The sequence below is a fragment of the Brienomyrus brachyistius genome, chromosome 22 (genome assembly GCF_023856365.1).
Source record: "Brienomyrus brachyistius isolate T26 chromosome 22, BBRACH_0.4, whole genome shotgun sequence".
Taxonomy (NCBI): Eukaryota; Metazoa; Chordata; class Actinopteri; order Osteoglossiformes; family Mormyridae; genus Brienomyrus; species Brienomyrus brachyistius.
The window spans coordinates 3,765,987-3,778,907 of NC_064554.1; the positions used below are offsets into that span (position 1 = coordinate 3,765,987).

A 12,921-nucleotide genomic window follows, 5' to 3' on the forward strand; every position below is an offset into this window, starting at 1 on the left:
CATCATCTTGAACGCGATCTATCACAGAAGAGCACCTGCGCGAATACTGCCGCGAATCAGTGGGCATGTGCACAGGGGGGCGGCAGATGGGCGACCGACGTTTGTGGGGGGCAGATGGAGATCAGGGCCGACGGGGAGAGAGACACAGGTCCAGCACCTTTCAAGTGGTCAATGCTTAGGCAACGCAAGCATCTGTCATTCCAATAAAGTGTCCCCGAATATTAATAAGAGGGAACAAGTTCAGACAACTGGGGACGTAGCGGCTGATTAAGCGTTTGGATTCCCAGTCCAGTGCTGACTGCGACCTTCTTGAGGGCTTCTCAAGGATGAGCAGCTCAAATTCTAGTAGGCAACTGCAGACTCGTGATGGAAATTCCTTGAAAATGGTCATGTCAAGAAACCTCCTCTAGACAAGGCGCTGCTCTGGGCACCCATGTGAACGCAAAAGGGCGGAAAGGGGGGAGCCCGTTAAGATGGACACCGCCATTTTATCATCGTCATGTGTGTGGTGCTGCGGTGCACAGAGAGCCACATGTGACCTCACAGGCGAAAGCTTCCCTCACTGAAAACAACCAAAAGCCAAAAAAACATGCAGTTTATACCTCTGCACTGAATCCTTAAGACTCATCCTTGCTTCATTGGGAAAGGGAGTAATTTGAAAAAAGAACAAAACTTAAAAGTCTTAGCATTGAGATAATGAAAACAAAAGGGTCAAATCAAGTGCAAGTGTGGTGTTTTCATGGGCAGAAGTTGAGGTCACCTGATGTCCTGTTCAGGGTGGTCTGTGAGAAGGGAGAGAATAGAGGAAGAGGAAACGACCACGGAAGATGGGTACATCCTCAGGGTGGTCTGTGAGAAGGGAGAGAAGAGAGGAAGAGGAAATGCCAATGGACCATGGGTACATCCTCAGGGTGGTCTGTGAGAAGGGAGAGAAGAGAGGAAGAGGAAATGCCAATGCACCATGGATACATCCTTAGGGTGGTCTGCAGGTAGTATGACAGGTAAAGACATAAAATGTATTGTTTTAGGGATCAGCAAGTAAATGGAAGGAGCTTTTACCACATCACCAGTTGTAGGTTACACTCATACACATGAGGTTTCAGCTGTCTGGTTCCAGCTATTGGTGACTAAGGGTGGAGATGAGATCATCTCCTCCAGCTCAAAGCTGGCTGCTTGGAAATTGACTGAAACAACCACAGGAGGGTTGTGAAGAGAGTGAGTGTGTGTGTGCGTGTGTGTGTGTGAGAGCGGGTATACCTATCCTTATGTGGACAAAATGTCCCCATAACGTGATAAATATCCGTTTTTTTTTTCACTTATGGGGACCGGTTTCCTGATCCCCATAAAGGAAAATTCTATTTTATAAAAATCAGTGACTGTTATGAAAAAACTAAAAATGCAAAAACTTTGTTTGGTTACTTATGGTAATGGTTAGGGCAGGGTGGAGGTTAAGGTTGTCATAGTTAGCGTTAGTATTTTTCCCATAAAAGTGAATGAGCGGGCCCCATAAGGATAGGTATACCCTACATGTGTGTGTGTGTGTGTGTGTGTGTGTGTGTGTGTGTGTGTGTGTGTGTGTGTGTGTGTGTGTGTGTGTGTGTGTGTGTGTGTGTGTGTGTGTGTGTGTGGCAGCAACGACAGAGAACATGGTGGCAGAGAAAGGACAGCAGCCTGGACGCGGAGACGGACTTTCCATCTTAATGGACGTGGTTTTAATTACTACTGCTGCTGTTTTGCCTTCTTCAGATTTATTTCCCTCCGTTGTTTGTTATTCGATATCCCTGAAACTCCAGCTTTGGGCTGAAACTTTACCCCCGGAAAGCCGGGCCGCCTAAGCAGGCACCACGTCTCGTTAATTAGGCGTGGTGAGCAGAATTAAATAGAAACAGAGAACTAAAGATGGAGGCAAAGAGAGACAATTCTGCCTCCATCACTCAGAAAGGAGGGAACTTTGGGCAAAACGTAAAAATGCGGTATGAGATCGACAGGCTACCACGGCGCTGGGGGGGGGGGGGGGGGGACTCAGGTGTTGACAGATGGGAGGCAATTACAGAGGAGGGTGAGGGCCAAGCCGTCATGTAGGACACGAAAATGCAGATTAATGGCCGCTGAGCTTCGGAAGAGTGCATTTACATTGCAGCTATGAGTTGTGGTAGGAATTTGAGGGGCTGGGGGAGCAGAGAGAGGAATTTTTTTGGGGGGGGGGAGACAGAGGTGGCGGCAATGAACTTTGAAACATATCCAAGTGGATTGTGGCTCCTTGCTCTACTGTGTACAACAGGCAGCCATTAAAGAGCTGGCGTAATTAAAAGGAGTTTAATTTGGGGACTAATTGCTCTGAAATAACTGACGGTGGGGCGGGGGGGGGGGACACAGCGTCCATCAGTGATTAATCGTGCAGCTGGCAGCGACTGACATTTGCCGAGTGCCTGACGGGAGAGGGGTGTGTCTGGAAAGCCTTCCGCAGCAGCTGAAGGTTCGCCAGTGACTCTGCCCGCGTTTCCTGCAGGACAACGACTAAGAGGAAGTCATGTGACCTGAAGCAGGACCAAAGTCATGTGACCTGAAGCAGGACCAAAGTCATGTGACCTGAAGCAGGACCAAAGTCATGTGACCTGAAGCAGGACCGGACAGGCAGCAGAGTGGGAGGTTTCCACCTCGTTAGTTCTTAATGATCTGGACACCACTGGAACGTCATAAGCAGGAGTGTAACAATCCTGGTAACCTGACTAAGCAAGACAGCTTAATATGCGAATACGTAAATTATACAGCATTATCACAATCTAACATAAGCCATTTTATTATAATCATGTTTATAATTAAATAGAATAAATGCAGAACATATGAAAAACAATAACAAAGTCATCAAAAATCCTCGAGAGAAAAAAACAAATCAGAAAAACAATCATCTACTCATTTTATTTTCAATTTATTCAAATTCAGCGCGGCGTACGGCAGTGACGATGGAGAAAAACCGGGATTCTTAGGGAAAGATTAACTAGTGAGAATGGCGGCTGTTTGCTGAGTGCGTAAGATTTTCTGTGCAGAAACAGCCCGTCACACACTCCTCTGGATAATGAGTGAGGGAAAGGATGAAGGACGTGCACTCGACCTTGAGCTAACGGGAGACTCTCAGATTTTCCGGACTCTCGCATTTCACTCTCGCCGTGGCCCGGCTCTCCGGTGGTGGAAACAGCACCGGAGCGACGCCACAGCAAAGCCCGAAAGATCCAGCGCTTAACATGAAAGGGAATGTTCCGGAGCTTGGAAAAAACACCCCGCCCCATTCGATCTGTGGTTCTTTTGATAGCATGGATCCTCGAGCACGTTGTGGTGGGTGCGGGGGGTGGGCGCAAAGTATACAGGTCAAAGGTTAAGGTCCAGGAACAGTAAACATCACCACCCACAAATGACCAGCAGGAGGCGATAAGGGAATCGATTTAACACGATGGACCTTCTTACTTGACAGATATCGCTTCCAGTAAGATTTGCGTGTGACATAACAATGTTCAAACATGGGATAATTGGCGACTCACAGAGGCTTGACTCGTTATCACTATACACCCATAAAAAAATAAACAATCATACGATCATAATAGTAATAAATCAGCCGCTGGGGCACAGACTGCGTGATGACAGCGAAAACGAATGTTCAGTCTCGCCAGTGTCACATTCCAACATGCGCAGCGTCAGCCATTCATCTGCCACCACAGGAAGGAGGAAACAAGAAGAGAAAGATGGACCACAGCCTCTCCGAACGGCTTCAGGGGGGTCTTGTTATCTATGAATAGATTCTGTCTAAAATAAACACGGATAAACAGGAGTTTCTGCAGGGTTTAGTCAGACGGGGACGTCCACGTGACGGACAGAAAAGTCGACGTCAGTCTGCTGCAGTTAAAATGAATCTGTCACCGCACCCCCCCCCCCCCCCCCACGCCAAGGTGATGGGAGTCCAAAAAAAGGATATTCGCCTCAATAAATCGGCCCCGTAGCCTCACACACACACACACGCGCACACACACACACACACACAACAAGTCACGCTCTGCGCGATGCGGAATCTGTGACCAACATGGCCGCCATATGGCCGTCTTAGGTCTCTTCTTTGATCTGCTGCTGTCTTTTTGTTTGGGAAGAATCTGGCTTTTCTGCACGTATAAATTTGGCTGTTTTTCCTCTTCTAATAAATCTGTGTTCGCCAGACGAGCAACACCCCCTCTCCCCCCCCCCCCCCGGGGTGCTGACAGCATCGCAGTCGCTGAGCTTCGAAAGAGTCCGATTAGAGGGACGAGAACTACAGAGCGAAAAGCCGCTTCTCGTCTGAGAATACTCACCGGCCTGGTGTTACTATGGCGTCACTGCATTCTGCAACGTTGCCACTGGATCGTTCCGGATTGTTCGAAAGTGCCGGGCCGCCCTAACACTGGATACTTTCCCATTTTATCTGCAGGCAGCTGGACTGCACAGCGGGGGGGGGGCTAGGGGGGGACACCCAGGGTGGTCTCATGTCCAGCACGGTGTGTGGGACTGACCGACCCGGCCCCCACCCCAAAATGAAAGGCAAACCGGCCTTACCGCATGTGCAAGGCTGTGGCCGAGGGGCTGAGCAAACAGGAAACAGCGGGTCACCCTCTGCCAGACAAACACGGACTCAAAATACCATTCAGGTGCCCATTGGTCAGCAGGACTATGAATTAGCTTCGGTTGCATCAGTCTTCCTCTGATCATCGTCTCCGCCTCTGTGGTTTCACCTCGCCTCTCGTTTCCAGTCTCCCTTAATCACGGTCACAGCGCTGCTGAAAATGTACACATCCCAGCATCCTTTGTGGTTATGGTACCGTTTCTGCTCCTCCATGTGGCTCCTGTTACCTACAGCTGACAAAGTGTCTCGGGGATTCCCCCGATTCCCAGCGATAGCAGGGCTGCGCGTCTATTTCAATAAATGTGTCACACTGGGACCAATCGCAGCCGTAATTTTTCATTTCTTTTTAATGTACTTTTTCACTTTTTGTATTTTTACATCCGGCACCTGCATCTCATCTTACGAGCCCCACGGGCAAAGTCCGAGCGTCACAGAACGTTGGGGGAGATTTATGAAGTGGTCTTTCTTGGAGAGCTTTGCAAGCGTCTGGTTCTCCAGAGATGTCTGGGTTTTTCTCTAACTCTGTTTTCCTTGCCCCCCCCCCCCCGCCCCCTGGAGCATCACCTCTGCCATCATCATTTCTATGGTGATCCAACTGAGCCCCAGCTCATCCAGAGACCCTCATAGAAGAGCGCAGCCACGTCAAGAAATTATGGAACTTCTGGGCGGCCAAGGGAGGAAAAAAACCAGTAAAGCTTGGTGTGAAATTATGAAGTGTTACGTCGGTTCTCCTTTCAGGGGTAGAGAGGATATGGGGAAATGGAAAAGGGGGCGGCAATCGGGGAAAAGCTTAGGGGAACGAGATTAAACCATTCTGTGCCGTCTGGCCCGTATTCTGAGCCCCCGAGAGAAGACGCTGGGGGGGACAGGACACTGCGCTGGGGAAGCCATTAACGGCAGCGGCGAGTAGGCGGAACAACAGCCTCTGGTACGTCGGCTGACAGCAGACAGACCTCTTCAGATCATCACATTCAGTTACCATCATCCTGCCAAGAAACAGATCTGACATCCAGTCAATCCCTATTAATTATTAACAAAATTGTCATTTTCCCCGAGAATGGCCAGCTTGTTTATCATTTAACAGCGCAAAATATGTGGGATTTCCATTTTTCTGTGGCCAAGCGCCCCCCCACGTCACTGTTGCCGTCAGCACAAGATCGTTTCCTATTACATCTTCCGTTTGCTCTTCCCAGACTGAGCCAAGCGTCCGACAGCCTCGGGATTTATTACATACACTCTCCTGGAGTGACTAGCTTACAGCTCCCCCATGTATGCTATGTTCGTGAAACGACACAAATCGCTATACGCCCCCCTCCCCCCATCCTTCAAATACTGTATCTAAGTGCTTAAACACTTGACTAATGATGTAGTGCTGTGGTAAGCGGAGAAACAGACAGGATCTTACCCACTCGGACAGCAGGGATGAGTGAACGTGCTCACACCGACAGGGAAGGTGGCCGCAGTTTTATTAATAAAAGTGAAATGCACACCAACAAACGGCAGATATCCATGTCAACACCTCTGATGTTCGGTTCAGCTTATTTCAAAAAGGATGGGATCCGTTTAGCAGCGTATAATTTTCAATTAATGGTTTGAAGCGGAATCGAGTTTATAATTTTCGTGCAATTCTCTGTATTTCTCTGTATAGGGGAAAAAATTAAACTGACCTCATTTTGATACATTAAAAAGAGTGATAAATTTTATTCCTACCCCATAGAGTTAAGTTGTACAGAAAGTACACTTCAATAAAAGCACTTTTTTTTTTTTTTAAATCTGGAGCCTACAACATCCAGCCAAAAGCCACAAATCATCCCCTTGGTAGCAAAGAATTAGGGAACAAGATTTGCTATTAAAAATTAAAGGAAAAAATAAGAGAAAAACATTATTTCTACCAAAGACCACCAAGGGAGATGAGGAAAGTACGCTTGCTCATCAAGAATTCGGGCCAAAGGGCAGATCGTTATCGGACCTTCGGAAGGGTGAGTACTGGGCCAGCGTACGGCGCCCCCTTCAGGATGCAAGGGGCCACCACGCTGCAGAGTTCAGTCCCAACGGAGACGTCACTCTGCTGACCACGAGATTTGAACCAGCAACTCTCTGAGTATAATCACAGTCCTAACCTGCTGAGCCAACCACTGTCTCAAGCTGCCAGCATCTGATGGGTTCCAACCATCATGCAAGCAAACAGGAGCCTGTGGTGAGGATGTCCTGCTGGAATAAGGCTTTACGCAAAGACAGCACTACCAGAGACATGTGAAACACATCGAGGCTGGATACACTCAACTTTGACCTCTGCACACTCAGTTTTTGAAGCAGGGAAATCCCAACCCAAATCACCCCCCACACCCAAAAAGCATAAATTCTCACTCAGCATCATCCTTCAGTGCCTGTCTGTCCTGGTTTCACATTTTAAGACCTAAAGAGGAAGATGAGGCAGAATTAACGACCGACAGTGCGGCGGCAAGAGGAGCAACCGAGGATCCAGGCGAATGTCTGGGGGATTCGGTGGATCCATACACACCTCCATATCTCATCCTCTACGATCTCCCTGCTTCTCCCACAGGGAGTGTTCTGTTCAGACATCTATTTCCTGACGTCCTTTCATGATGTCTCAGACAAACTGATTCCCTAATCGCCTCTCTCTCGGCTCCTCTAACGATCTCTATCCATCGCAATCTTTCATTTCCCACCTTCTTCATCCTTATTACCCCCACCCCAGCCTGCCTGCTGGGGGGGAGGGGGGTCCCGCGCAGTGCCCCTCCCACCTTGGCGGTCACATACAAAATGCTGCACTGACACAGTGCGTTTTACTGGACCCTGGGGGTGATGTGTGAGCCAGAGGCTAAAGAGCAGCGAGAAGATTTATAGTAGAGGAAATCCCCTCCAAAAGGGGAGGAGCTGCCTGAAATGGCGAAACTGGCAAAGGGCTCAGCGCAGAGACTGGCCTTCAAAGCAAGGCAAGAGCTCTGTGATCCGGCTTCATGGAGCAGAACGATTTCAAAATATTTCATCCCGTATAGCAATGATTCGGCGCCGCGCTCGGAAATTTGTTCATACGGCAGATCTTACAGTAACACTGTCGTTCTCAGCACAGTTTGTCTTTTTTCGGATTTCACGTAATGGATTTAGTAGGACATCAAGATACAGTAGCAAAGGTACATCTGTAAATCCATGACACACATGGTAAAAGTAGGATATCTCAGGATGCACGTATTACACCCAAACAAGGTTTTGGCAGAAACGGGCTTCCTTGTCTAATGTCAAATAATGTGGTCCTGAGCCAGTTCCCCGTGAGGTGAAGTTGCCATCATCAGGGAAACTGCTACAGACGATATATTAATATCTTGTCCTTCTGTAGTTGACAAATGTTGCACTATGATGCAAAAAATGACAGAGAATCCCAGGGGCGTCATGGGACTGTTTGGGGGGGCTAAAATGTTCTTTAGTCCATTCAAATAAACGTCCACTAATTAGTTAGTTTGAATAGTGGGCTCTCATTTATTTTCATTAAAATCAGATCCCCCCCCCCCCCCAGTAACAGCATAGCTTTTCCTTTCATAAATCTCAAGCGATGTTCCTGGATAATCCCCAATTCTCTTTTAGAATCTAAATCTTATACAGTGTTCCTGAAACATTAAAAAACATCTAAAATGGCAAAGTATGGTACACAGAGAGAAAAGTAAATATCAGAAATTACTTGATTCTGAATTGAATCGTGACAAAATTCACCCATAACCCCATGCACACGTGAAATTGCGTCTACCGAAAGTCAGGCCATGGAATGTGCGGAAGCTCATAAATGCCTAGGGACAACTATCCACTCAAAGTTGAGTTTCCGAGAAATCTGTGAGTCCATGTGTTAGCAAGGACACCAACGTTCGTCTGAGGAATCTAACTTACACATCGACAGAACCATGGTGACCTTATCTTGTTGTGCTTTTATAGATCTGGTTTTATCTCTTTCTTTGGAGTCATGGTTTGAAAACCTGTCCTCGAAACACAAAAACTCAGTGAATCAAATTAATAAATGATCAAGCAGAGTAATTGGTGAGCAACAACTTTACATACCATCCCTGTATACTAGACAGGTACAGCGAATAACCTGTTCAGTTTTAAACAATGAATTCCATCCTTTACACACTGAGTTCCAGTTTCTTCCCTCAGGACGAAGGTTTATAGATGCAAAGAGCAGAACTAAGAAATACAAAAGTAGCTTTGTTCCAGAAGCAGCCATTCAGCTGAACAGGACATTATAACTGGCCCAGGGATAGTGCTTACTTCTTGTGTTTTTATTTATTTATTTATTAATTTTTTTAATCAAATATTATTTGATACCTGTAATTAAATGATAATACTACTTATGTCGTGTTTTTATTTATTTGTTTGTTTGGGTGGGTGTGCATGTTTGTTTGCTGGCTATGTGGATGCTGATTCATATCCCATACACCAAATTTACCAAGGGGTACAAATTAAGTAACCTGAACCTGAACCTAACCTGACCATGGTGGCGGGAACCAGGAGCCAATCACAGGCAGGACAGGGCAGGAGGCGGGGCAAACCCAGGACCGGATGCCGCTATCGCAGCAAAACGTTACTATTATTATGCAAGAATCCATGGTCTCACTGTAACAATATTAATATTACAGTTCATCCATCCATCCATCCATTTTCCGAAACCGCTTATCCTACTGGGTCGCGGGGGGTCCGGAGCCTATCCCGGAATCAATGGGCACGAGGCAGGGAACAACCCAGGATGGGGGGCCAGTCCATCGCAGGGCACACTCACACACCATTCACTCACGCATGCACACCTACGGGCAATTTAGCAACTCCAATTAGCCTCAGCATGTTTTGGGACTGTGGGGGGAAACCGGAGTACCCGGAGAAAACCCCACGACAACATAGGGAGAACATGCAAACTCCGCACACATGTGACCCAGGTGGAGACTCAAACCCAGGTCCCAGAGGTGTGAGGTAATTACATTTGTAAATCGGGTAAACGATGCATTTCAATAATTGACGATGATTGTTTATTAAAAATGGTCTTAGTAAAATATTAGGTTACATGGGAAATACATCGCGCAATTTAAATATTACAACCTTTACACGTATAACCTACATCAGCATAAAGATGTTTTCAGCTCAACAGCAGACACGACTTAAAATTTCAAATATTCAACTCCACTTGTACGAGCAGAAATCACACCCTAATTTATTAGCCATTTAACGAAGCGCCGTTCCCGTTAATGTAATTTAAAATTGTAGTTTATCACGGTACCGAGATCTTATTTAGAGAATTGAGTATCTCAAACCTCAGATTAAGTATTATTACTTATAAATATGGACGGTTTGCGTGTTTATGAAGAGGAGTCATTTTAAACCGAAGCATGCAAAAGACCTGAGAAGCAGCCTATATTTCGCCGTCGTGCGTTATAACGTTTCTTATACGCTCGTTGTAATATAGGCTATAGGCTAATACGGGGTGCACTCAAAATCAAAGATACAATTGAAATAGCAAGGATTTATTACAAAAGGCAATATACATGTAGGCTTATTTGAATAAGAAATTAAATCCTTAAGTCAAATAGAAATAAAAATATCTCAACAAAATCGTGATTTTTTTGCTTTTCTATAGCAGATAAATACAAAAATGCGCAAAAAAATAAATCCAAAGCTAACGTTTAGATCCAAGTCAACAAATTAATACGAAATTATGTACGATGAATACAAGAATAATTTAGGTTTAAAATGAAATCATACAACTATTATTTAAACGAACGAATTACTTGCTAATTTATGCATCTTGAAAAGTTTATTTCTTTCCAACGCCCCAAAGAAATTCGTCGTTTAAATATTCCGTTAAACTAGCTTTAAAAAAACGTAATTTTAGTTAAAAAAACATGCAAGAAATATATTCCTGCAAGCATTTATAGGCTAATATATTAAAACGTATACTGTAAATATTCAAATTTATCATAAACTACATAGCCTACCATACGGTAAGCATTTAGGAAATAGCTGACAAAATACACTTTCTCATTTTAAATCCGGAACAGTCTGTTACCTGAGACACAACCCGAATATTTTACGTGAGAAGCCTAAGCTTCTGCCAGGTCCGGCCCAAAGTTCACTGTCCAGGCGGCAGCGTCTGCAGTTTCTGATACTCCTGCTGCAAACTGAAGAGATGAGGAGCCGCGGACGGAAGGATGGCCGCGCCGCAGACAAACCTGGGGTTTACGGACCTGGTAGCGGAGGAGGATTCAAAAACGAGGGAATGGGAAGGAAGAAGAGCCTTGGCGACGAAGGAGGTCCTGGTAAAGAGCGTGGAGAGAGCCGGCAGGATGCTGCCAACAGGTGGGACGGCGCATGGGGAATTTGGGTAATACGGGTTCCCTAAACCGTAAAGCTCCAGGTTTGGCAGCGGTAAGCACGCCGCCCCTAAACCGTAGGAGCCGTAAGAAAAAGTGGACATTCTGTTCATTTCCACATCTTTCATCGTACTCGCTTTAATATGCTGCCGCTTAAAACGCTTCCGGCGCCGCAAAAAGCTGCCGTTTTCGAACATGTCAGCGGAATTGGGGTCCAGCGTCCAGTAGTTACCTTTCCCCGGATTGCCCGGCTCCCGGGGCATTTTGATGAAGCAGTCGTTCAGCGATAAGTTGTGTCGGATGGAGTTCTGCCAAGCCGGGAACTTCTGACGATAGTAAGCAAATCGGTGACTGATGAAGTCGCAGATCTCGCTGAGCGTCAGGCGCTTCTTTGGGCTCTGCAGGATGGCCATGGTGATTAAGGCGATGTATGAATAGGGCGGCTTCGATGAAGATGTACCTTTGCTTGCTTTCTGCAGATACGCAGACATGCCTTTTTCTTGGTTTGTCTCCTGGGAATTTATATCTGGGGACAGTGGGCCATTTTGGCCCAGTTCAGGCTCAGTTCCCATCCCTGACTCCGTGGAAGACAGAAGTTTTTTGGAGTTCCTACTTTTGTCACAAACCACGTCAATCGGGATATCCTCCATGTATTCCCCGTCCCAAGTCATCGTAATCCACGATGGTTCAACAGCACTTCAATAAAAGGCTGATGGAAGCGATACGGATCAGAAAAAAAATCTTACACTGAAGCGCGAGCAGCTGTAATCTCCATTCAGAAAAACCAAGAACGAAAAATGTACTTTCTCATCTGCACCCAAAACACCGCCGTTAAGAAAAAGCTTTACTTCACAAAAATTTGAAGCGGAATCGAGTTTTTAACAAGACGTAAAAGGAAACATGCACGCGAAAAGAAAACACGACATACGTCTTCTAGTTCGCCTTCTAGGACAGCTACTTGGAAAAAAATACGGTTTCTGTCTTGCAACTGTAACTGTAATGCGATCAGGTGACCGTGATGTCACAGTACAGTTCACGGAGAGAATATATTATCCAATTAATTTCACACAGTGCAGAATGATGTTACTCCTTCTCATGTAGAAAGGAAAGCAAAGTAAACTAGATAAGCACTTCATAAATATGGCACCGTGAATGTTGTTCTATTCTAAAATGTGGTTTTAAAAATGGGTTTAAAGAAATTGGCAATCACATTTTCGATGTGTAATTGAAGAAATATTACTGCATTTATATACAGTAAGTGAGCAGTTTGTTGGCTATTGAGTCGCACAGTATCGGGATAAAAGTCACGCACACAGGCTGTGCCAGAATAGTCAGCAGGAAGCTGAATAATCAGCAGGAGGGCAAGCGCCCCCCTTCAAAAGCGCACCCCGCTTAAAACCAGCAACCTACATCCACCATTTCACAAGGGAGCACTCTATCGCATTCCTGTATCTTTTGACATTTTTTCCGACACACGTTGGAAGACATTATGATTATAAATCAGTGTTTGACTCACACCATATAGTTACACGCCTTTACACCTTACAGCTTGTCACGGTAAAATATGCAGCTGTCCAAATCAGCTCAAGCTGGTTTGGATAAAAACAACTAGTTCTGCGGCATAAATGTTTGAATTAAATGCCTTATCAACCTTAGACTAGGTGAATGTAATTATACTTATTAAGATCAAAGTGTTACGTATACGCAGGCGTAGGTAATAAGCTATTTACTTTACAAAACTATACTGTGTTTCAACGTTAATTAAAATATCAACACAGCCAGGCTACACAGTCACTCTTTTGGACCGAAACAATTTTAGATTTTTGAAATTGTGCGATGATATTTTGACACAAATTCTGTATGTTTTAGTTCAAATTGCAGAACCATCAATCCCTTCCACATATTTAATTT

The 12,921-nt window shown here is 45.6% G+C and overlaps 1 protein-coding gene across 1 annotated transcript; it reads right to left on the reverse strand.

The window, feature by feature from the left end:
- Positions 1-9,649: 9,649 nt before the first annotated feature.
- On the reverse strand, positions 9,650-11,973 carry LOC125718536 (forkhead box protein D2-like). Its single transcript, XM_048992447.1, has one exon. It carries the CDS (start codon positions 11,679-11,681, stop codon positions 10,770-10,772), a length of 912 nt encoding a protein of 303 aa, XP_048848404.1. The 5' UTR covers positions 11,682-11,973; the 3' UTR covers positions 9,650-10,769.
- Between the last annotated feature and the right edge of the window lie 948 nt (positions 11,974-12,921).